Source organism: Podarcis liolepis (genome assembly GCF_965112155.1).
Source record: "Podarcis liolepis genome assembly, chromosome: 4".
NCBI lineage: Eukaryota > Metazoa > Chordata > Lepidosauria > Squamata > Lacertidae > Podarcis > Podarcis liolepis.
Genome location: NC_139558.1, coordinates 68,169,207 through 68,194,950, shown reverse-complemented (window position 1 = coordinate 68,194,950; position 25,744 = coordinate 68,169,207). Strand labels below are relative to the sequence as shown.

Here is a 25,744-nt window from a genome sequence, read left to right as displayed (position 1 = left end):
TGGAGGCTTAACTGTGGCTGTATTTAGACACATAAAAAAACCCGCTTCAGTTTAAAGTGTTGTAAATTTAAACAGGAAAAACAGGTAGAGAAAAATGGGACTCCACGTTGCCAGCTGATGGCACAATGTTATATTGCACATACTATGTGCAGTGGTGCCTTGCAAGTCGAAATTAATTTGTTCCGCAAGTTTTTTCGTCTAGCGAATTTTTCATCTTGTGAAGCACGGTGTCGAAAAAGTTTTGGAAAAGCATCAAAAATCACCAAAAACCTCAAAAAAGGCTATCACACCGCGTTCTATGAGTTGCTCCTCGAAGTCAAGTCACAACTGTATTAACGGTGTTAAGAAAAAGGAAACAAACTTGCAAAAAGCGCAAGACACTTTCATCTTGCAAAGCAAGCCCATAGGGAAATTCGTCTGGCGAAGCAGCTCAAAAACCGCAAAACCCTTTCGTCTAGCGAGTTTTTCGTCTTGCGAGGCATTCGTCTTGCGGGGCACCACTGTATATAAATAACTTTTTCTTTACCAGTCTAGCTGAGACCTGAGAGCAGGAAGTGACTAATAAGTCCTGTCAGCAGAAGCCACATGCAAGAACTTCTGCTAGTGCAATGGGACTTTCCCCCCTCCCATGCCCCCTGAAATTGGCTTTAGGGGGTTGGGAACACCCTCAGAAGAGCACATGGTGATGGGAGGGAGATCGAATGTTTTAAGGCAGACTTGATTTTCCTGGTATTTCTCCCTTTCCTTCCCCTTAAAACAATAATCACACAAACAATCGTGTAAAAAGTATAAATAACATTTGTTCCCACAGAATACTTGTTGAAGAGTAACAGATAACAGCAGCTTTCTTCAGGCAGGTTTAAAATGGTAATTTGGTGACAAGTACATACTTAAGTCTAGCTTAAATGTAGTCGAGCTTTGGAGCTCAGATTTAGCAGATGTTTTCACATTTCTGGTTTGGTGGTGAAGAGCTGAGGAAAAGGCAAAAAAGGAGAGGATGTGCCCGGGCAGGTAAGAGAAGATATATAGCCATGCCTTCTCCCTGTCAGGGCACAGTGGGAGTGTCTCTAATGGAGTTCTCTCTAGCAAACTTAGAGGAAAATTCTGTGAGCTTCAGCTCCTAGCGTGTGCCCGTCTAACAAAACATGAATTGTTGGTTTGACTGCATTTTAAATATCACACAAAATTTCCTGAGCATGACATTGAAATCCTCTCTCTGATATTAATTATTTTATTAAAACATGAGATCCCATAAAAAATGATATGAAGTATGGCAATCTGTGGCTTCAATGCCTTTACAACACCTTCAAAAGGTGGTAAACATTGTTTTGTTCGTATAGCATAGAATGTGCATGGCAATTTACAAGACAGTAGTTTAACTTTCGACTATAGGTCTGTATTAGTAGGGATACCTCAGACTAAATAGGTCCGTAGCCATTTATAAAATGGAAATTGTGCACCGCCAGCGTAGTCCTGTAATGCCGTACGAGCACATAATTCTGGTAGCTTGTGAATTATTTGCAGCTGTAATATGGTTATTAATAATTAACTGAATGAACATTATGCTGTATTATGCCATGTATTTATTGATTATGAATGGAAAGCCATGGAGGGGGGCGGTATTATCCCTAAGGAGTTAAAGCAGTTGCTAAGTGGATTATCTAGTGGGGGTTTTGCTGGTTCCCAAGCCATAACTCATGTCAGACCTGACCAGAAAGATCTGAAAGACTGAGCTTTGTAAAGATTCATTGGAGCATAAGCACAGCAGTGTTTCTTCACAAAGGACACATGAAAGAACTGTGTCCAATTGCCATTAGGCAGTGGAAAGGCTGTTAGGGTCCTGAGTAAGACCTGCTACTCCTGAACTACTTAATGCTTGTGATAATTAAATGTAGTATATTTGCTATTAGCTAATTGTCCAGGCAAGCACATTATGTGACCCATGAGAGCAGCAAAATAACCAGAATGTAAAATGGTGATGGGATAAAATCAGGCCAAATCTTTATTGACAGCAGCAGGAAGGGCAAGGGTTGGCATGGCATTGGGTCCCAGGATCAGTTCATCATTCCACAAGCCCCATGTTGATGGAATGGATCCGCTGGGTTTGGATCACTCCAAACCTGTATGACAGGAATCGGCCAGTGTTGAACCTTGCCGTGGTCTCACTGGGGGACCAGGGTGCAGATTCCAACCAATCAGATACCAAACCCATGCTTGGGTTTGCCGTGGTCAATTCTCCCCTCAGCTCCCTTACGCCCCCCCCATACTATGTTGATCCTGACCAATGCCATTTCTGCCCTCATACAAACAATGTTCTTCTGCCTAACAAAGGAATGCCATAATTTCACTGAGGGAAAGACGGAAAAACCCCCAACAAAGTGCCAATCAGGTTGAGAGAGGGGGGGAAAATCCTGCCAGCCCCGTCAACCAACGACCCAAAATTGCCCAGTGAAGGCTCTAACCTGAGGGTAGGCAGGCAGGAAGCTCTCAAAGCAAAATGGCTGTGAGCTCCAGGGGGAGCAGCCTTATTTAGGCTTTCCGCTCCCCTCTTCAGCAAGGGATCATGGGGCAGATTTTTCCTGTGAGCCCATCACACAGAGAGAATACTGGGCAAAACCTTGCCCAGTATTTTGCTGCAATCTATGGGCTACAGTGCTGCCAGGCCAAGGCATCCCGTGCTTATTGGGCACAGAATGAGGCTTAGTCACAGGGAAGCAGGATGGTATTCTGCCACCATATGCCCTTGTCCTTTTCTGTACAGGACACCTGCCCCCCTTTGCCCAAAGAGTGAAGCAGGGTTATATGCAGTGGGCTACTGATGGAAATATTTCCTATGTGCCAATATCTCAGCAATGAAGTGGCAATTTCAGACAAAAACAAGCAAGGAGAAATCTATCATTATGAGCAATGGTTGTGATTCCTCCCCATCCATCTGTGTATATTTTGTGTATGTTAATATATTGTCAAATATTCCCCTATTGTTTGCTGGCATTGTCTGGCCTCTTGTCCCCCTGGCTCATTTTATGATCCTAAGCATTCTTAATTGGAAGTAAATTGTCTTGAAATCAATAGGATTCACTCCCAAGTAAATGTGTTTAGGATTAAGATGTTGGCCTTTGAGCCCTGTGGTGACAAGTTTGCTTTATCCCTGAATAATTGTGATGATTTGCACCGATCTCCTAGGACAGAAGATAAAATAGATTCATATAAATAAATAGTCCTTTGTTGTGATTAAAGAATTATCTTCCGAAATGCTAATATTATAGCTGCCTTCATGAGACCCAAAATGAAATGCAGCTGCATATAGTCTCGCTATAATGGGAGGTCAGAGTTGCCATATTGCTTCAGACCAATAGCTCATGTTAACCTAGCATTCTGTCACTGACAGAAGCAGCAGCTTCATAAAAAGTATAGGAGAAGTTGAACATGTTTGCAGCAAACCAGGCATGGGAACCTCCCCCCCCCCACGAGAACCTCTTTCCCATATGATTGATTTGCTGGGTGAGGTGGGGGGGGGTGTCATATCTCAACCGTCAGAGGGCAGGGCCAAAAGTGAATGGATCACACCCCTCTTTCTGCCACCTTGCCTTCTTCCTCTCCTTCCAGGCTTTCTGAAGCTGAATGAAATTAGGCTGAGGGCTCCATGCCATCCTCAGGCCCATCCCTGTTCTAAATCATACAGACAGCCATGCAAACAATCCTGTTTATGCTCCTCTTCTGTTTGGAGGATGCTTTTAGGATGCTGATCAAACACCAAATGCTATTAGCTGTTTTACCATAATACAGCTCTCTGCATTTTGTAGAACTTCACTTTTCTCTTATTAACCCTTTACTTTACTTGAATTGTTTTTTATTAAAGATGTTATTGTTTTCCCAAGTGGTGCAAGTTCCTAATTATTTCTATAGGAACACAAGAGTGGCTTCGCATGGTGGGCTGAGGGGAACCACAGGCTTCACTTCCTTCCATTCAAGTTGAAAGGGAGTAACCTAGATAAGCCTGGCAGGACAGCTTGCTGTATGGGATTAACCCCTTCATGCATGCATTAATTAGACTTAAGCATTTTGGTTATGAGGCTGCTTATCCTACAGAGTGATTGTGCTTAATAATTCCCCCCCCAGGTAAACCTGTCATGATTGTTACTGAGTATATGGAAAATGGCTCTTTGGATAGCTTCCTGAGGGTAAGTACTTTGTTTATTCTGTGGTGATGCCCCCGGCTTTATAAATCAGTGTGACTGTACTGACTGAATTTCAGACTAATGGCTACCATAGTAAAGGTTGGTTGCGGATATGTAAAAATATCATAAGGATATGAGTCTACTGCTTGCCTCATAAGGAATTATAGGAACACAGGAACACCTTGTACTTAGTCAGGGTATTGTCTACACTGACTCGCAGCAGCTGTCCAGGATTTCAGGCAGGGGCCCCCATCCCGCAAGCCTGATGTATGATACCTGGGCAAAAAGGAAATATATGCACCTACTGCATTTCACCAGAAGAAAAGAATGAAATTGTATTACACTGTGAAAAATAATATTGAGTCACAGATAGAATGTGCCCATTTGAATCCATTATATATGTTTATAATCATATTTTGTCTGCCTTCCTGTGTATCTGCTTAACTCGGAGTAGAGCATTAAGGTTTTTGGTGAAATTAGGCCCCCACAGTCAACTGGAGTGGGGGGAAATCAGCCCAAAGGGAGCTATATAGTCTGAACTCATATAAAAACTGTGCAATAATAAAAGGACAGATGAAATTACCCATGTCTCATCCGACAATGCCTGGGACAGGTTTATTTTCATTATAAGCACTGAGTTTTGGCAGAGCATTTTCACAAGGCAGGTTCCCAGTGACTTTGATAGAATGTGTGTGGATACAGGTCCTGGGTGCGTCGAAGATCTGAAAGGCTGTTGTAAATGTCTTACAGAAACATGATGCTCAGTTCACAGTCATCCAGCTAGTGGGAATGCTTCGAGGAATTGCATCTGGCATGAAGTACTTGTCAGATATGGGCTATGTCCATCGTGACCTGGCTGCCCGCAACATCCTCATCAACAGTAACCTGGTATGCAAGGTCTCGGATTTTGGCCTCTCCCGTGTTCTGGAGGATGATCCAGAAGCTGCCTATACAACAAGGGTGAGTCCGGTGATCTGTGAATGATTACTATGAATCCTTAGGTGTTTGAGAGCCAAATATCACATAGTGGCTCTTCAACAAGATCATTTATGTTAAAAGAGGGTGGGCACACATACATGACCACAACAATTCTATTCTGTCTAAGATTGTTCAGTATGACTATACACTTCCTCCAATATTCTTACATTTCTGGCTTGGTGATGAAAAGTTGATGAAGAGATTTAAAAAGGTAAGGATCTGTCCAGGCAGGTAAGAAAATATATGTGCTTTAATGTCGTTTAACCACCCTGCCAGTTTCACAAAAGCCAGTGTTGAAGGTTTTAGAAACACATAATTCTGCTCCTTTGGGCCTTTACAATCTTCTTTCTTTCGTTCTTTCTTTTCTCCAAGAAGCTCAAGGCTGCATACATGCTTTCAGGAATGGCTCGTCTAGTGGAACAGTACTGGGAAATAGCCTCCCAGCAGCAGTGCTGGGATGCATGCAGTGCTTCCCCCTATGCTTCTGCATGGCACCAACCTCGCTGCCACCTTGCCTCTTCCAGGAAGCAACAGGGATGCTGCTGACGGGAGGCTATTGCTACAGCTCTACCCTGCAGGGCAAGCCACACTTTCATAGTTCTGTCCTCATGCTAAATGCCATCTGGTGAGATTTGGTTCAAAAATATGTATTCTGGAATCTAATCATGCTTAAGATTGGAATCCTATGCATATCTATTCAGCAGTAAATCCTAGGTAAGTGTGTATACAGTGGCAACCCATGTCTATCAAAATGGAGAGAAAATGTCAGATCCAGAAAGATGCCCAAAGTAATAACAACAGTTTCTGTGGTTCTGTATATCATATTAGTGGCTGTTTTGTGACAGTCCTACAGAGATTTATTTATTCGGTTATTTAAAGCAAAATGTGTATGCAGCCCCATAATGCATAGTTTCTGGATTGCTTTACAATAAAAAGAAAAACAAATTAAATGCAAAATGCAACATAAAAGCATAAATTAGCTAAAAGTTGGCAACAGAGATTAAAATAAACTTAAAAGAGCACCATCTAGACCTGGCAAGTGAAATTGGGGTTTATGTGTTTTCCAATGGCATAAAGAACAATAAGACGTTGGTTTCCATACCATGTTCTTTTTCTGGCAGGAATCTCTGTGACATAAACAAGTAAACAGCATCAGGCAATGACATCAATTACATGAGGTTACTACAATAATTTAGTATTTGCCAGTGGGGTCCTGCTCCAAGTTTCCTCTCTAGGGAAATAAGGGCACCATTGCCTTTTCTAAGGTGGTCCTGGAGTTATGAAATGTGTTCCCCCAAGAAATCTTGATGTTTCTGATTTCTTTTCAGACGCTAGAAGACTTTTTAGTTCTCTCAGGCATTTGGGAATTAGATTCCCTGTTGGTTTTATGTATTCTTTCATTGTTGCTACATGCATTTTCAATTGCATTTATTTTTTAAAAAAATATTTTTTGAAATTTGTGCAAACATTTGAAAATGTATTTGTTGTAAAACTGTCAAGAGACAGTGTAAATAAATAACAAGTTACTTACACCACTGTCAATTCTTCTTACAAGCTACACTCAAACTGGGTCCATTTCAGTTTTCAGGATGTTGAAACCATTCATAGAACGAGTTTTGCTCACAGTCATATCCTCCAATGATTTGTCTAATTTCCTTTCAAAGTCTTCAGAGTTGGTGGCTATCGTCATGTCTTGTGGTAGCAAATTCCATAGCATAAATGTGCATCCCACTGCCTGAGTCATTATTGCTACTTTATACAACGCTTTGTATTTGTAGGGAGGCAAGATTCCAATCCGATGGACATCTCCAGAAGCCATTGCTTACCGTAAATTCACATCAGCCAGTGACGCGTGGAGCTATGGGATTGTTCTTTGGGAGGTGATGTCCTATGGAGAAAGACCATACTGGGAGATGTCCAATCAGGATGTGAGTATACTGTGAGAGGAGGAAAAGCATAAGACAAGCTGGTGCCTATTTTTAATTTTGGAAAACCAAATGTTTGAAAATATTACTTTCTCTTGAAAAAATATGCGGCATTTCTGTATAAAAAAGAACTTTTGAACTTACAGGATAAAGAGAGGAGGATGATTCAAGTTACTCTGAGAATAATTGACAAGTGCTTTTACATTAGTTAGAATGTTATACATCTTTTATAGAACTTTATTAAATGTCTCGTGATCCCTTTTGGCTGTATCTCTGCTGAGCTTTTCTAGGAGTATACTGGGCCAATTAAACTGCCTAAGAAAGAGAGGAGGAAATTGTGTTTAAGATTTTAATGAGCAAATGCCTTCGGATGCAGTGAGCAGATAACATGAAGTGATGGTTTGATTTGTTTAGAAGTCTTTTACATAGAGGTTCATTTAGATGGTTTGAATTTATTGCTGTCCAACTTCAGAAAGTTAAACAGATCTGCCATCCTTTTATGCTTCTTTGGAATATAGTATTTCCCAAAGCCGTTTTAAAAAACATACCATATTGTTCCCTTAATTTAGTCTAGATATGTTCCACATGACTCAATTAAAAGCTACCAATTCTGACCAGCTCTATATATGTTTTACAAATGGGAATAAATTTTTGTGCATAATATCTTACCCTAATGCTAAGCAAACATATAGTAACAGCAAACGAAATCAGGCACTTTTTAGCTAACAAATGGGGATATAATCGTGGAATACACACACACACACACACACACAGAGAGAGAGAGAGAGAGAGTAGTGAACCCATGTTATTCATTGCTTTAAAATGACTCTTTATTGAACAGGTTTTCCAGTCTATTAATATAAATATATAACATTTTCCAGTCTATTGATTATTGTTAATAAATTAGTAGCCTGTGTCCCTTCTACCATGTTAATTCCATCCTATCTTCGCTTGCCAGCATTAGCCATGCAATAATATTTGCACCAATGTTGCCCTTGGTTAGCTTCAAAATAAGAGTCTGAAATGGCTATGTAAACCATGATTAAAGGCAACTACGGTTATTATTAACATTAATGTAAATGTAACACCTCACTGTGGCAGTTGTTAACTCTGAAAGGGGAGGGGAAGGGAATTTCTTGTAGGTCAGGGAATGCTTTTAATTTCCTAGCTACAGTTTATAAAAAGACCAAGAAATGTTATGTTTGCAGTAGCCCCTAGTTATCCATATAACTATTGGCTGTTAGTTGTTCATATTGCCTGGATTAGTTAACCATATTGCTTAACTTGCTGGTTTAGAAATAAAGAATTGCTGCCCTGATAATGGAAATTAGAAAATGGAAGCTAATTCCATCATTTGTTCTTCCTGAAATGTCAAGTAGGAAGCAGTTGTTTCTGATCTGCCACAGGGCGTTTGTTAAGCTGCCTGCTGCTTTTCAGTCATTTTCCTAAAATGATTATAGAAAGTCAAAATCTGGTTGATTTCTCACATGCAAACCACACAGCCACAACCTCTCAAGCCAAACCCCAACGTGGCTGGAAATATGCTTGTTAGGACAATCATGGGTAATCTAGCTTTATTGCTACTCCACATCCTTGTTAGCCCCTTAACCCATCTGTCAACAGTAATCTAACTCTATCTGCCGTGCGATGCAGAAATATGGAAATGTCAGTAAAGCTGGATATTTCTGCAATTATGTGGCGTTAGAAACTGCCTGTGCAACTTTAAGTGCGTATTTGAATATCGCTTGCTTCTAGAGGCAAGGAGCACTCCCATTAAAAGGAGAAGGGATAACTAGCTGTGCTAAGCTACTAGCTGCCGATGTAGCCTTGATAGATGAATACTGCCCTCTTTCTGTGAAACAATTAATATATAGATATATTTATATATGCCGATGTTCTCTCCCTATATAGAATTCTGTACCTATGAAATAGTCCCAGAGTTTGCATGCTTGTGTCTTTGTGTTAGTGAATATTATGTAAAACATCCTAGCTGATAATTAGATCTTAAAATGTAAGGCCTCTTTATTGGAGGGAGGGCTGTAGCTCAGAATGAGAGTGCATGATTTGGATGCAGAATGTCCCAAATTCAGTCATTGGCATCTCCAGATAGGGCTGGAAAGACTCCTGCCTGAAACTCATTGGAATTTCTGCCAGTGCTTGAAGGCAGTACTGAGTTATACAGACCAATAATCAGGTGCACTCTGAGGCAGCTTCCCATGTTCCTATGATCTCAAACAGCAATTCCTAAAAGGCTGTTGAGGAGGAGGGGGGGGATGAATGGGTAGCGATCTTCCAGATGTTTTCTCTTTGGACCAATTAAGCTTGTATTGTAGGAAATGTATTAAGTTGACTTGCATTTGGTCTAATCAAAGCTGAGCACTGGACAAGACCAAATAGCACCTTCTTCAAAGAGCTACACATTATCCTCTGCTTCCTCTGTCACTTTTCCCTATCTCCGTTTTGTCAAGTGGCTTATTTTGCAAATAAAGAGGAAGAAGGACACGTCGGGACAATTGGAGAATGGATAGATTGGTTTTAAATACCGTCCGTGACAATGTAATGGAGATCCCTTGCAGAACCAAAGGGGGAAGCATTTCCTGATAATGTCTGCAATCTTTTTCTCCTTGTGCAGGTAATTAAAGCTGTGGAAGAAGGGTACCGCTTGCCACCACCCATGGACTGCCCAGCTGCCTTGTATCAGTTGATGCTGGACTGTTGGCAAAAAGACAGAAACAACAGACCGAAGTTTGAGCAGATTGTCAGCATCCTGGACAAGCTGATCCGTAATCCCAGCAGTCTAAAAATAATCACCAATGCAGCTGCAAGGTGACACAATACCTTCTACATCTTGCACACTGAGCATGAATGTGTTTGCTTTCTCTACCTCCAGTAATTACAATATGTTTGCTTTGTCCACTACCTACTTCCATGTTTACAGCTATTTCTTATTAGTAGTGTAGTTTAAGTTGGGGGCTGGGGTGGGAGGAAGCATGGCTCCTATCTGTTTATCTTCTAGTAGGCAAACAGCATCCCTGACTGTTTGTTGTTGTCCAAAACCCAGTTTGCAAAGGAGGCAAAGGAACATCTAGTTTCAAAGTTCCTGCTGGTTGTGAATTCACAAGCCCAGTTCAACAGAAAGCTGTAGGTGTGCAGCACCACAGGAATACTGTGAAGAAAGCACGCAGACATTATCAGGACAGAGCATTTTCTGCAACTGCACGGTCAGGTTGAACAGATGCAGAAACTGTGAGAGATTTCACCCTTGCAATCTCAACTTGTGCTCTTTTTCAAAAAAGCAGTTTTAGGCCTGAAGAAAATATGTCAGCAATGTCTAGTGAAATTTCAGAAACTATGCTGTGCAGATGATAGTAGTGTAGGCAACCATCATTCCTACTGATTTAGAGACAACTGCATAGCTCTTTGCCCCTATCTAGGTGCAGAATAAATTACATCAAACTTTTTAAAATAGCTCATATGAAAGCAAACCAAAGGGATTCCAGAGGAGGGCAGCAAAAATCACAGTGGTCAGGTTAAAGACCTACAAACAAACAAAAAGGTGTTCAAGCAGCAGAAGAAAACTTGTAATTGGAAGGGAGGGAAGGGAAGAGAGAGCTGAGATTTGATTTCCCCAGGTCAGGAAGTTCCATATCTTGGCTCAACATTAAACAATACTTTCTCCTACTAGTTCTATGTTCATCAATTATTAAATCATTTTATGTTCTTCTTTCTTACTAGGCTGATTGGCACTTTTGTAATCAGTGTTTTTCAGGTACATGCAGACTTTGTGTTTTGGAATACAGTGTGAAAAGGCACAATAGTTGAAGTTTAGTTACAGTTTAGTTTGTGATTGTGCCAGAGCACTTGCACAATCTAATCATAACTTCTTTGATTTGTCTCTGCGGTTCTGTCTGGGTATCTGAACATTGTTAACTTTTTCTCCACTCAGATTTAATCTGTATAACATATAGGTGTGTGTGTGTGTGTGTGTGTGTGTGTGTGTGTGTGTGTGTGTGTGTTTTAGGGCAAGTTGAGTTTTGATCACTTCCATTATTTTTCCTAGTTCAGATTATTATTTCTTATCTTCGTGTGCACTGCTTTACAGTTGTGAATATTGGTCTCAGTTATGCACAGTAGCAGCTGATAGGGTGGCATGGGTGGAGCTGCGTTGCTGTCCTGGCTTCCCAACACAATGGGTCTCTGTTGTGTTAGACTCCATGTTCAACCAAGCACCAAAATGCCAGGAAATTGCAGCTCCTTGGGACTACCGTATTTAGGCAATACGGATACTGTGTGGTATCCTATGTTGCAGTTAATTCAAGCTTTATTGCCACTTTGGAGCTGGATGGCTGTGGATATGAATCCCAGATTTGTCTGTTCACTGCCATAGCCACATGGAGTGTGTGTAATTGAAGTTATAATGCAAATAACTGGATTAAAACCCAAGTTTTTAATGTAAGCTCCTCAAAAACTAGACGCTATAGAACTCTATAGAACTTAAGTTGGAAAAGCAAAAACACCCTGCCCACAGGTTTCCAATATTATAATCATAGTAAATGAAAAGCATTCAGTGTTGTTGACATTTACAACAATTTGGGGGGAATTCATTATCTGAAGGGGCGCTTTGGGCATCTATTGGTGAGCAGTCCATAAATGGTTGTCCTTAGGCGAAGGTGATGCCTTTGATGTCTGATTCGCAAGTCTAGGTCTTTTTAGCTTAAGGACCAAATGCAGTAGCTATCTGATTATTACTGAACTGAGCAAACATGATATAAAGAAATATCAGGGGAAGCAAATGTGCCATAGAGGTAGGTCAATTTTATTTAAAGAACATAGTCATCTTTTTTTACCTGAATGACACTTTAAAGCAGCATAAATGACTGTAAAGGCAAAGTTGTACTCCTTGTGGTACTAAGATAATTAAAGTCAACAACATGTCTCCATGCCTCCTCAGTGTGGGATTTATTTTCTTGTCTCCTGTTGGAAAGTGGATATACCTGTGCTTTCCATCTGGCAGCAAATGTGTGTGTGTGTGTGTGTGTGTGTGTGTGTGTGAATGAAAAAATCAAACACACTTGTGCTTTTGTTGACCTTAAAATTAGTCTAGGATTCTGGTCCTTGGGGTCATTTATAAGCCATCAAAGTCATATATCAGCTCACATAAATGTTCAGCAGGCTTTTACATAAGCAAAAATGCAAGGTATTAAGAACTGCTCATTTGAAATAGATGCTCTCCCAGTCTTGAGACACTCGAGTGCAGCAGAGGAGAGCTAGCTAAGAAGACAAGTAAAAATAGATGTGGAAACTTAGAGGGTAGAGTATGCAACATTTCTCTTAGTAACACACTGCTGCCTCTCAAATAGGAGTGCTTGATGGTAGTGGTTACAAATTGAGTTATATCTTTCCCCACTGGACAGCTGGCACACTCAGAACAGCAATTTGTATCAGTAGGAGGTAGAGCTCCATTGCTATTTATATGTTTATTTCGAGACATGATGCGGTGCGACAGAAAATTCTTTGCAATGTGGCAACATCCATCTCAATGACAGCAAACCATGGCTTTCCAGGCTTGCATGCAAAAGAACAAGGTTAATTCCAGCTGTTAACATAATAGGTCAGTCCATAAAAGCCGACTGCAAGAGGCCATTGGTGGAAAATATACTCTGGAATCTCACTGCTGAGTGGGTTGCTGTCCTTTTATTTATGACAGCCATATGCCAGCACACGCAGCCTTCCAACCATGCTCAGTGCCAGAATGAATAGCACCAAAGATTTCCCTCCCGCTTTGCCAGTACACAGAGAACAGTTTTGAAATGTTGCTAGTGGGAGTGGGAAGCGGCAGAAATGAAAGAGGCGGGGGGAGTTGTGTTTCAATTCCCCTGAGCAGACATGTAATTTCCATGATTTCTTTTTAATGATTGCAGTCTGACGCTAGTAGGACCTGATTTATGAAAAGCTGTGAAAGATCAGGTGGAACCCTGCAGGACGTCATTTACAGCTGCACGGATTGTAGCCCATCTAATTTGTCTAGTAAAAGTGTGAGCTTATGGTGCACATCACCCAGCCCATAAATTTCATGTTTAGACCTGCTGTCTAGGGGGCTGGGTCAAAGGGAGGGGGGTGGAAGCCCATGGATGCAGATGCTCCGAAAGCCCGGCACTCCCTCGATGCACATGAGGAGACATCACAGACTCTTCACAGCGAGAGACAAATTCCTGCTCATTGATAAACTGTCCAGATGTCCTCTCCAAGGAGGAAAGGAGCTTTTTTGTGGGGGGGGGGGAATGCCCTCCCCACTTAGAATCCTGCAAGAAAAACGATACTTTACAATGCTAGTTATTCTGTGGTTACTTGAAATTAGTTCATATTTTTGTCTTCGTTACACCTTGGTCCCGACAACAGACATAAAAGCTGCACTGGGATTGTCCAATTTGTAATCCTGCTGCTCTGCTTTTTCTCATGTTGTTTAACATTCCACACACACACAAAAAGGGAGCAGTGACGCCAGTTCCCCCCTTTTACTAGAATGAAGCAGCATGTTAGATTGACCAGAGAGAAAAAGCAACTTCTCCATACTTCATATATACTTTAATAAATGCCCTGGGATCCTAGTAGCTATACAGAGAAAGCTATAAATAAAAAATGTGGACTTCATGAGACAAACAGAAGTTAGCTAGCTGTATCCAGTATAGTTAATTGCATTTCCTTTGGATTTGTTTCTGAAATGGACATTTAGGGGAAATGGCTGAGCATCAAAGAAATCATACATACATATTAACAAGAACTGTATGCGTAGCAAGAGCAGGCAATTGATGCATCAGATAGCCTCTTTTTAATAGTCACGTTAAACAACTCAGCTCCTTTATACAAATGAGCAATATCAGTCCTTTGCCACAAGGGGTGTTGCGTTGCTGATAATAATCTGTCCGGCTGAAATGTGTTGACTAGTTTTGGAGATGGAGGGAAAGATATACTAAGAAACTACAACATATACTAAGAAACTACAACAACTCTTTTGCGTATTGTTGAGTTTTGTTTTAGTGTTCTTTAATAAAAATCCATTTGGAGCAGAGACTAGGACTTTGGCCAACAACTAAGAACATTGTCCTCATTCTGCGATAGACAGGGAGATAATAGGACAGCTGGTGGAGAAAAAAAATCATGCTGTTGTGCCTGCTGGGCTGGTGAGAGAGTGTTTTTTGGTCAATGGGCACCCAGATTTTTGTTCTTTTATCTCTTATAACCGTATTGGGCAGGTGGGGGTGATGTTCATCTCCCAGGTTTCTTCATAGCTGATAAATCAGACATTATCTTATTAGATAACATGAGGTGGTAGAAGAGGTAATATTAAGTGCCTTTTTGTTTGTTTGTTTCTCGAAAAATAAATCATTTGTCTCTGGTGTATCAAATTACATGGACAAACTGACACAGATAATTCCAACTTCCCATGCCCCAAAAAAGGAAATTGTTTTTATTGCACGTACTCTTAATTGTAGAAAGATGATTGAGAAGATCACATTTAAGCATGGCACATGTTGACTGACTGGCAGGGAAAATAGTAGCTTATTCCTCAAAGAAAAAAATCCACTGAGTTATATTTTTATATGTAATATCAGCAACCAAAATAAAAAGTGGGAAGGAATATCCAAATAGGTCAATTGTAGAAAACTATTTGTGATGGTTTACTTATTTGTTTTGCGGAGTCTCCGCTATGTATTCCAAAGCCACAGGATAATTTAGCATATAGTTTGCTCATCACATTAGGGATGCAATATCATGGAAGCTTAAGTTTTTAAACTTTGTTTTTATGAAGCAAACAAGCTTTCTATGTCTGTCTCTACAGGCTCTAAAATGCAGTGGCGTAGCGTGGGGGGTGCAGGGGGGCTGGCCGCACCGGGCACAACGTTAGGGTTAGGGGGCGTAAATCCATGGGTTAGGGGGCGCAAATTACTTGCCTTGCCCCGGGTGCTGACAACCCACGCTACGCCACTGCTAAAATGCAAAGATCTCTCAGGTTTCTTTTGATGCTCCAGAACTGAAAACTGTTGTAGAAAATTTTAGGGAAGCATTTGGTGATTTCATTGCATTTGCTGTCTGTAATATTTTGCGCTGCCAATTCTGAACAAAGCCATCTAGAGATTTTCAGTCGTGCTGCAAGCTCCAGATGGTCACATCCTCCTATTTAAGCCACCAGTTCACACTGCATCAGTTGGTGCAATCTGAGATTAAGAGCGTTTATCACTGGATTGTCTTGGCTCTTATTTGAGGTATGTTTGTCAAGTTACACATACCTGAGCTAAATCAAGATGAGCTTCATGAAAGCTTCAATTCGAAAGAAGTGCCCTGACAATGCAATCATGAGCTTAAGACACAAGCTGAGCAGCTGGTTCACTTAGCCACTGTGATTTCTCTGTTTTTCCCTAAAGCAATAGATTTCTGCAGGCATTAAATTCTGCACGCAACTTGCACCTCATCTGAAAGATTCTGCTGGGACTTGTTTTAAGTCCAGATACATAGGGAATCACAGTGTATTTCTGTTCTCTCACCACCATCACATTCATTTTATTCCAGGCCATCAAATCTCCTTCTGGACCAAAGCAATGTTGAAATCTCAGCCTTCCGCTCAACAGGTGACTGGCTCAATGGCATTCGGATAGGACAATGCAAGGACATATTCACAGGAGTAGAATACAGCTCATGCGATACGATAGCCAAGATTTCCTCAGAGTAAGAGTCCATCTTAAAATTGTTTCTTTGGTTGCTTTTGCATTTTTCATGCCACTTCCCAAATAATGAGATTTCAATCTTGTGGGCAGTTCAACATCTAAGTTTCAGTGAAATTAATGCAACATATGAGCCCAGCTCACAGCGCAGAACACATGCTCCTTTAAAGTCAACTCAGGCTGCAGCCTTAACTGGGTGCAAGTCCCATTGAATTGAATGATACTTACCTCTGAGTAGACATGGATAGGATTGCACTTCAAGAACACCTTGCTGAAATATACCACCCATGTGTTCAGTTACATATATGTCAATTCGAACAAGAGAGTGTTCTTCATAGAATCATAGAGTTGGAAGGAAACATGAGGGTCATCTTTGCAATGCAGGGGTCTTTCACCCAATGTGGGGCTCAAACCCATGACCCTGAGATTAAGAGTCCCATGCTCCACCAACTGAGCTGCCCCACATTTGTTCTACTTCTTTGAAAGGCTGTTGTAAAATCATAAATGGAAGATCTTCTTTTGAAAGCAACATGTGACTTTTTTGCTCCATCTGACTCGTGGTGGCTGGGATTAGTTTAGAATTAGATGTGTCAATTTTTGATATAGGTCAATGGTTTAGCATAATGAAATTTTTAGCTTCCATATTTTTTAAATGGAGCAGACGTTCTGATTTCTCAGGAAAATAGGGTGTTCTTTGTCCAGTGTCAGTTATGCTGATGTGGTGGGGCTGGAAAAAGAAGGAGAGGGAGATCATTTTTGGCGTTCTGAAGATTTAACAGAGCCCAAAGATTTCAAGGAGATATACACAACTTTTCCTCTCTGTTTTATCTTACATCCTATGACCCAATATCACTCAACCTATATGCTGAATGTGGATTCGAACTGAGGTCTTTCTGGTCATAATAAATTCTCTCACCGTGGCACAGTACTGTCCCTCAGGATAGATAAAATACTCAACCTTCTGTCATTCCCAGTTTGTGAGCCAGGATCATTGGGATTTATTTATTTTTAAAACACTCCGCCACTTGCAATTCTGTTCACAGAAATCCTTCAAGCCCTAAAACTCAGACTCTTTAAATGAACCTTTTCCAACTTACCTAGGACCCTGGATGCCATTGGTTACCATATGTGAAAATTCTAAGAAGAAGCTATGTATGACAGCAGCTACTGGCATCCAAGATAGTGGTCCTCCATCAGTGGCATAGCATGGGTTGCTGGTGCTCGGGGCGAGGCAAGTGTTGTGCTCCCCTGGTGGACTGGGCAGTTGCTGGTGGTGGTTGTGGTGGCCGTGCACCTTCTCAACTTAGCAGCTCTGCTGCCTCCCAGCTCAGCCATCCCTGGTGTGGGATTCATTGGCATTGTGCCTGGTTGTGCCCCTCTCATAATTTTGTGCCCAAGGCCACCGCCCCTCGGCCCTCCTCCCTCCCCCACTACACAACTGCTCCCTATCTCCCACACACTTTTATTTAAATCATCCAAAATCTGCAAGCTGCTGTACAGGTGCAACAATTTTTCTCAGCCCCTGAGAATGTGTTTGTGTTGCTTCCTTAGGAGAGCTATTTTCTTAGATATCAGAAACACACTCCGCTGCCTTTGGCCCATCTGGAAACATTCAGGCCAGCTACCACTGTTTAGCAACATGCAAAGGAAGTTTCCTCATCGGCCTAACATTGTGGATTCTTTTGATGTGTGAAACACTTTCCAACTTCTCTGGAACTCATCAGGTGTGTTTTGTTTTTTTCAGCGACATGAAGAAGGTCGGTGTGACGATTGTGGGGCCACAGAAAAAGCTCATTAGCAGTATTAAATCTCTAGAAATGCATACGAAGAATGGCCCCGTTCCAGTGTAGGCTACTGAAACGTTGGCACTCGAGACACAACAAGAGGAAGCAAGAGGTTGCTGCAAAGGTCATGGTGATGAGTGAAAAAGTGCAAGACTGAAAAGGCACTCTTGTAGCATTGTTGGAAGCATGACATTTTGGGCCCGTTTCAAGCCCACTAAGAGACTCATACGTTGAGTTAAATTGCCTTAAAATAGGAATGAAAAACTTTTCTCTCTCTCTTATTCTTGAAGGGAGGGAGCGCCTTTCCCACCTTGTAATAATGGACTGCTCAAACATATACTGCATTTGACAGAAAATGTTGGTTTCTTTGTTTTATTAAATCCTTCCATGTAACTTAGAGCCATTTCAATGCTGATGGACTGAATACCAAGAAAGGCAAACAACTAAACGGTGGATGTTATGCTAGGTCTTGACCAATTGTCAGCAGAAAGCAAGAGGGGGAAATACCCTTGCAGTATTTTTTTTATATGCAGAAAGGATAGGTGACTAGTATTTTATTTCTTTAAAATAATTGTAATGCTCTTTTGGGGATAATACCTCAGCTCTGTCTGGCCATATCTGCAAGGATATTCCTGCAACATTCTGTTTCGACGGTGGAAGGAAAACATGAATAATGTTGGGTATAAAATGAGGCAATAGTTCATGAACAATATTTGCTGTTGGGGCTGGTTTTGATGCATGTGTTCTTATAAAAAAAAGTCTTAATTTTTCTTTTAAAAGGCATATTTATTTCCCTTTAAATGTTTTCTTATTGTTTATATTTATATATGTTTTGACTGGGTTTAATTACTACCAAGTGCCAAATCCTCCCAGACTTTGGCTGCAGCCCCAGACATTGGGAAGAAATTTCAGTACAAGTGGTGGGACATTACTTTTAAGAAAATAGGTCCCAATCTAGAGGATCTGATGTAAGTGAAGAAAGAGGCCTACATGCCCACAAGTGAGTAAATTTTCATGCACCATGTTCTGGGTAGTATAATCCAATGAACCACACAATCATTTTTCTCCAAGGAAAACAGCCATAGTGAGCTGTTCATTATTTTCTTGACAACTTAACTCAGAGTTGCATAATTGCATGTACTTAAATGTTTGCAGTGTGCACAAAGTGTTGAATTGTGCCAGATATTTTTTTAAAAAACAACAACACCCATGGTATACGATGCATTACTTGGTGATAAAATTATTTGCTTATAATACTCTGGGGTCCAAATAGGAAAAGATGAAATCCCTTTTCTTAGTTCTTATATTAGAGAAGTAAGCTAGCATTGTTGGCATCCACTTAAGAGTAAATGATTACAGCATGTTTCTAAGGCTGCAGTTTTAAACACACTTACAAAGATGTGCTTGTAAGTTGTACTATGTGAACAACGTGTATGGGATGATATCCATATCAACACGTATCCTGTTTGTATTTTCTTTTGGCTACATTTGCCCTTCCGCTCAATTGTACACAGCACAGTACACAGCAGCTTTTAAGATGGATTTGAGTCATACAGTGGCCTGTTTGCAAGACATGTGAAGTCAAAACATGGCTTGGCATGAATGAACAGGTCCTCAGAGTGGAGATTGCAGCTACTGCCCTCCTCCCCTAGTGCTGTTGCGCTGCTATGAGCTAAGCCATGGTTTGGCTTAGCTCACCATCCGAATCTAGCCTCATGGTTTGTCACACTCTAGGCAAACAGTGAGCTGTAATCATGGTTTGCTCTTGGGTTTTACAGCTCATGGTTATCTAGAGGAGACATACCATGAGACCAGGTTCAGACAGTATGCTAAGCCAAACCATGGTTTAGCTCACAGCATGCAGCAGCAGGATGACCAGGAAAGGAACACAGCGGCCACAGTCTTTTCTCAAGAACCCTCGTATTTGCGTTAAGCCATGGTCTGGTTTTGCATTATGTGCAAACATGCCCAGTAGGTGATCCGTTTTGTAAAAAGCATAAAATGACACTTCAAAATGCTGACACTCTGACTATACACAGAGCACTGGTGTACTTTCCTTGCACACCTTTGTAACTTGCATGCCCTTCAAATATGATGCCATGCTTTTTAAAATTCTCTGATCATAGCAGGATCTGGAAGTATACAATGCACCATCCTAAGCACGTGTTCTGCAAGGATTCAGATCTGATTAATAATGTCAAATAATCACCTCCCTTCTCTTTAGATTTGATCTCCAGCCATAAATACACCATTCTTGCTAGCAGGAAGTTTTTGTATTGTTTTTAAAGCAAAACAATTCTACTGATGTTCTTGGAAGTACTATCTAGAACAAATTGTCCCCGAGGCAATTTTAAATGGCTGTGAAAGAAAGAAAAAATGTGTATTAGCAGGTTTTCAAACTACATTTTAGTCTTACCTATCCTTAATTATCTTTCAATGTCTAGTAATACCACGGGACATAATTATGTGTGTGCTCAGTACTAAAGACTGATTTCATTGTTTGTTCAGGAGGAAATTCCTTTTTTGCAGAGGGTTTTAAAAGAACTTTTTGTCTTCTCTTTCTTACAATTTTTTGTACTGTTCGGTGGCCTCCGATAGCCCCCATTCCCCTTCTCCCCCTGTACATATGTAAACATAGCAGTGTACAATTCTTAACTGTGGAGTAGAGGAAATAGAAATTTTGTGGCCATCTTCCTGTACAGGACCTGCCTTTGATTATTATTTACATCAAACAAGCATTGCAAAGTCTTCACTAAGAATATGTACCATATTATTGTTTTTGTATCTTAAAAATATTGTTTTTACATATATTATTTATTTCTGTTAACATATAACATAGGGTTTTTTTTGTTTTTTTGTTTTGCTGTACTTTAGACTCCAATAAGCAATGTATAGATGTGATTTGAACTGGCAAATCCACATTTGCTTTTTAACCTTTATTTCAAAGCATTACTTACTCATTTAGTTAATTACGTTGTGCAATTGTAGATGGCCTGTTACTAATGTAAAATGATTTGTAGTGGAAACATTTATATTTTTATAATAAACATAATGAAAGTATTTTTTACATATTGGAATACACAGGTGATTGTTTTCAAGCCAAGGAAACTGATTGTTGGGCAATCATTTTGTATTAAATCTCCAACAGTATCTGGAGGAGCAAACTTCTCAAGTTTAGGATACAGCTTCATCAGGCTAGCTGGTCATGTTAAAAAACAGCCCTACCACAATCCAGCAAGGGGCAGTGTCTATGCAGAAGTAGACTTCCATTCCACATGCCAAGCAGTGATGACAGCAGTATTTGTGCAGTGAGGAGCCAAAGGCAGTGTCTCATAGCACCTATTCTGTATGATCTTCACCTGCTGCCTACATCCCACTGGGCCCAATAATTCTTCTCAACCCTAAATGGCTTGAGCCCCAAATACATGATGTAGCACCACTCCCCATATTAGCCAACACAGGCCCTAAGATCAGCAGATGACATCCTTCCAATTGTTCCACTGGTGGGGGTGGTTGCGTGTGAAGGCCTACAAGCCAGCCCCCCAGAAGAAATAAATTCACACAGACACAGATTATGGTTTAAGGTTAATGTGCCAAATTTAGGCCACAACTTTATTGATTACAGCAAATGTGAGCGGTATTGGCTTAGGCATCAGCAATAAACTCTAACTGACTCCTGCCCACCTTGCAGGGAGTCAGGAAGGGTAAACCACCAATGAGGAAGCCACATCGGGGTAACCCGCCTGCAGCTCTCCTTGGTGTTCCCAGAGGCCTGGCATGGCCCTAGCCCCTCAAGCGGACTTCGGACAGAATCAAGGCCAACCTCCCCTCCCCCACAAATCAATGAGCCAATGCCTAAACACCAAACCTTACAAAGTTGTGACAAACCAAAGTCCAAAGCAAGGCCAGAGGGCACCTAAAACAAAAGGGAGGGAGAGCAGGTGTTTGGCAACATGAAGCAGGTGCTCAGCACACATTGCGCGGCCGCGTTTATATCCCCCACTATCACCCCACTCAATTGTGATTGGCCAAAAGAGGCCTGGGGTGGTCGTGGTGCCACCCTGGCGTAAAAGGCATCACTCCCCCCATGCCAGGGAGGGGGGAACTGTGTTGTGGGCCCAACCATCCTTTAAGATAATACACTCTCACGATCAGGGTGGCCCAGGTGGGATAGAGCCATCTCTGTAATGGTACCCCAACTATGTAGTTATACCTCCTGGTGCCACAAATGGCTACTACATTACTGGGCTTTGAGTGCCAGGTTGAGGCACATTTGTTTAGCTAGGCCTTTGGTAAAATGCAATTCAATTGTCCAAGATTATTATCAACTGTTTTGTTGTTCAGGACAGTTTTGTGGGGTTGTTGTTAGGAAAGTTAGTTGTTTTGTTGCAGGCTCAATCTGTGTATGATTTTGCAATTGGGAGCTGCAACACAGGCCTAATAGGTTTAATTATACCGATTAGCAATTAAATCTGATTAACTGAAATGAATGAAAGGGGCGCCGCCGCAGAAGCATACATTAGAATGAATCCCTTCCCCTCTCCCGACTGTAAAAATTCCACTTTCAGCTACCACTTGGTTCTTCACATGGTGGGTGTTGCAAACAAAGATAACCAAAGAGAAAAAGTGGGGCAGTCACCTTCCAGTCAGGAGTTTGTGCTTGCCTTTGTTCTATGAGCATTCTAGGAATAAAAGACTAGGAAGAATTGGATCTGAAACTCATGAGAGAACGAGGAAATGAAATAATGGGCAAGAAAATGAAAGTCTTTGTTGAGTTCAAAGGCGCTGGAGCTCCTCTCATAATGCTAAGGCATCCAAACGCTGTAAAAATGCACTCTTCTTCAACCATATAAGCCAAGGTTTATTTATTGTGCTCTCCCCCCCCCCAATCATTTCCCCACAATGTAAAAGCATCCTGTAATGCTCAGTTTCCTTTGGATGTTCATAGCAGGAGGGATAATTTATCATCTTCCCTCTGCCTTAAAGTTTTATGTGCCTTTCTAAAGCAAGGATCATTTTAAAACCAGTGTGTGGAATTGCTTTTGCATATTAAGTACTGTCTTGCAAGAAGAATTGGAGGACAGGGAAATGTTCTAATCCTATATTTAAAATTAACTGAGAATGATGAAAGACATCTTGCGGCATTATCATGCAGGGAACTGATGTGGTACATATATTTCCATTCACCTTCGATGACACTGTGCTAAGCAAGCTGTTTGGAAAGGGGAAAGATAGTCAAGGAAAGGATTTCAAAATGACACACATTAGGAACTCTTTGCTCTGAATACTGGCAGGCCCAATGTCAGCACATGGCATCCTCAGGCAGTTGTCAGGACCTCGGCGCCCCAACAGGCTTGGAAAAATATACTTTTCCATACGCAGGGCCAGGGAATAAGCTCTTTTGGAACACGGATGATATGGGGGATTTTGCTCTGGTGAAAGGAACCCCTTTTCAAATGGTTTGAGAGGCAAAGGTAAGAGGTGGCAGCCAAACCAGGGCTTCCAGGATGAGGTCTGACAGTGGTGCTGCCTGTTGTACCACTCTCAGGAATTGGCTATAAGAATCCAGCACTGCAGAACACTATGAGCAATGAAGACGCCAGCAAGGACTCTCTCCGACTTTTCTGCATTGAGGGATACTTTATGCTGGATGGCTGAGAGATGGAAGGTCATGTAAGACTCAAGGCTCCCACATTAGCCAGGATTGATTGATTGATTGATTGATTGATTGATTGATTCTATTTCACTTTTTTATTGTTTGGCTTACAAAAAAAAAAGATAAAAACAGCATAATGGAACATCACGAATACAGCATAAATCATATAGAAAACAAATCATCAGTAAAACAATCACAAACAAAACAATTACCATCTATGTAACACTATTAGCAAAACAACTAAAAAATAAGCTAAACATCACAGTTACACCAAAAATCATATTATAGGATTCACAAAGTACGACAGCATTCAGATCTATAAAACAATATTAACAGCATAAACAAAATAGCAACGAAACAAAGTCCTGTTGAATTTGTACACATGCTCTCCCCTCTGCCATGACTCATAAACTTTCATTCAATTCAATGCATCAAAAATGCACCTGCAACATAATGCTCCTGGCCACAATTCCCTTCTGAAGGATCCTTGCGGTGGAGGTGGTAAGCACCTCTACACTATTACACTATTACACTTTCATTTTCATAACAGGAAAAATGGAATACCAGAATAAGGCTAGGCTGCAATTTGGAGGTTAGGTGATACTCTGGCGTGTGTTTAACTATGATTAAAAATACAGTGGTACCTTGGGTTACAGACGCTTCAGGTTACAAATGCTGCAGGTTACAGACTCCGCTAACCCAGAAATAGTACCTCAGGTTAAGAACTTTGCTTCAGGATGTGAATAGAAATGGCATGCCAGTGGCACGGCAGCAGCAGGAGGCCCTATTAGCTAAAGTGGTACCTCAGGTTAAGAACCGTTTCAGGTTAAGAACAGACCTCCAGAATGAATTAAGTTCTTAACCTGAGGTACCACTGTATCATGATGTGGTAGTGTGGTAGGCGGTACAAAATAAAAGGATAAGGGCATGTGTTTGGGGCTTTTGCATGTCAAAGAGCTCCTTAATGAGAAGTAGAAGGCTAGAATGCTTTCTTGTCCATATCAACAGAGAGCAATGACTTCACCAGAAAGCACACATCCCCTGTCAGGACTTGCCAGCCCTTGCTAATATCTATAAACAAAATACAGCTTGAGAAACAAGATGACAGGTAGGGTGGTGGAGATAGGGGTAAGATACTGTTAACAGAAGAGAGACAGGTTTAAAAGCTCAAATTTCTTAACATCTGGGCTATGTTTCGTTCCTTCTGGGACTGATGCAAACTATCCTGGCACAGCACAGACACACACTTTGTAATACATTAAATATTGGGTTGTCTGGTGTGGGTCCTCAGCTGTTGAAGGTGTTGGCATAGCTATTTTTTCCTTGTCCGTTGGCTGTGCTGCCTGGAGTCAATGGGAAGAAAATCTGGAGGATCACGGGTTTTGACATCTTTCTGCAGGGCCTGTAAGACAAGTTGTTCTGCCAGGCCTTTGGTCAGGGCTCAGCCTGACTCTCCTTCTCTATTTGTATAAGAACTAGTACGAAAGAGGCCTCTCAGCATTCTCACAGGCCCATATAAGATCAGCGTACACAGTTGGGCCTGATGAGCATTTACTGTTCCCAACCCAAATTTTGTGGAAAGCCATCTAATTCAGACTTTAATTTTATCCTGACTTGTTTTTAAGAGGTTATTTAATTATTGTTTGATTTTATATCAATGTTTATATTTGATGTTAGCTGCCCTGAGCCCGGTCTCAGCTGGGGAGGGTGGGATACAAATAAAAGTTGTTGTTTTGATGATGATGTTCCTGCATACTGGATTTCAGGAGACTCAACCAGTGGTGGCTGATATCCATTGGGACTGGTAGGGTGGAAGGCAAAGAGGTCAACAGTAGATGGAGCCAGAGCTGACCAATGGAGGCAACTCGTTCTAGTTTTGCCCCTCCAACCCTCCTTCCTGCTGCGTTCTACAAGGGCAACCTTGAGACTCAAGAGGAAGAAGCTGGCAAACAGTTCCTTCCACTGAACTGGATCATGTAAAGAGGAAGGCAGACAACAAGGGGATTTTGCACACAAATGCCCACAACAGGGCTTACTAGCAATCCTTTCCAAATCCAAAAAGTGGCTTCAGGATGTGGATAAGCAGTTGTGGGAGATCCTTTACCCTTTCCTTCCAAATCCTGATTCCCAGTAATGTGTCTTTGTGTTTTCTTTATTTTTCTTTAATATATTTACTATATGTATTTTCTTGTTAAATAAAAATTATTGAGAAGTTAAGGGCTGGGGAAGAGGTGAAGCAGAAGAAGAAGCAGTGCCAGTATGCCACTCTTTGCTTAACCTGGGCACAGGGCACACCAATGCTATTCAATGGCACCATCTAACGATGGTAGGGTTGCCATATTTTGAAGAGCAAAAATGGGACACATTTGCCAACTTCTACTTTTAACTATGGATCACGATGTCGACTCCCATTTTACATACCCGATGTCAGGGATCGGACTCAAGAGGGCAAGATGGAGGAGGAGGAGGAGTGGTGGAGATCAATCCCCGCCCCCCTTCTCCT

At 41.3% G+C, this 25,744-nt stretch overlaps 1 protein-coding gene across 6 annotated transcripts in view; it reads left to right on the top strand.

Annotated features, from left to right (window-relative positions):
- EPHA3 (EPH receptor A3) overlaps positions 1-20,654 on the top strand; it is a 205,284-nt gene extending 184,630 nt beyond the window's left edge. For all 6 annotated transcript variants that reach the window (XM_083498574.1, XM_083498576.1, XM_083498573.1 and 3 more), the window contains 6 exons: positions 4,120-4,181; positions 4,929-5,138; positions 6,935-7,084; positions 9,714-9,907; positions 15,650-15,805; positions 17,546-20,654. In XM_083498574.1, the coding sequence (XP_083354700.1) occupies positions 4,120-4,181; positions 4,929-5,138; positions 6,935-7,084; positions 9,714-9,907; positions 15,650-15,805; positions 17,546-17,651 (878 nt within the window). In that variant the 3' untranslated portion in view covers positions 17,652-20,654. The remainder of the gene's footprint in view (positions 1-4,119; positions 4,182-4,928; positions 5,139-6,934; positions 7,085-9,713; positions 9,908-15,649; positions 15,806-17,545) is intronic.
- The last annotated feature ends 5,090 nt before the right edge of the window (positions 20,655-25,744 follow it).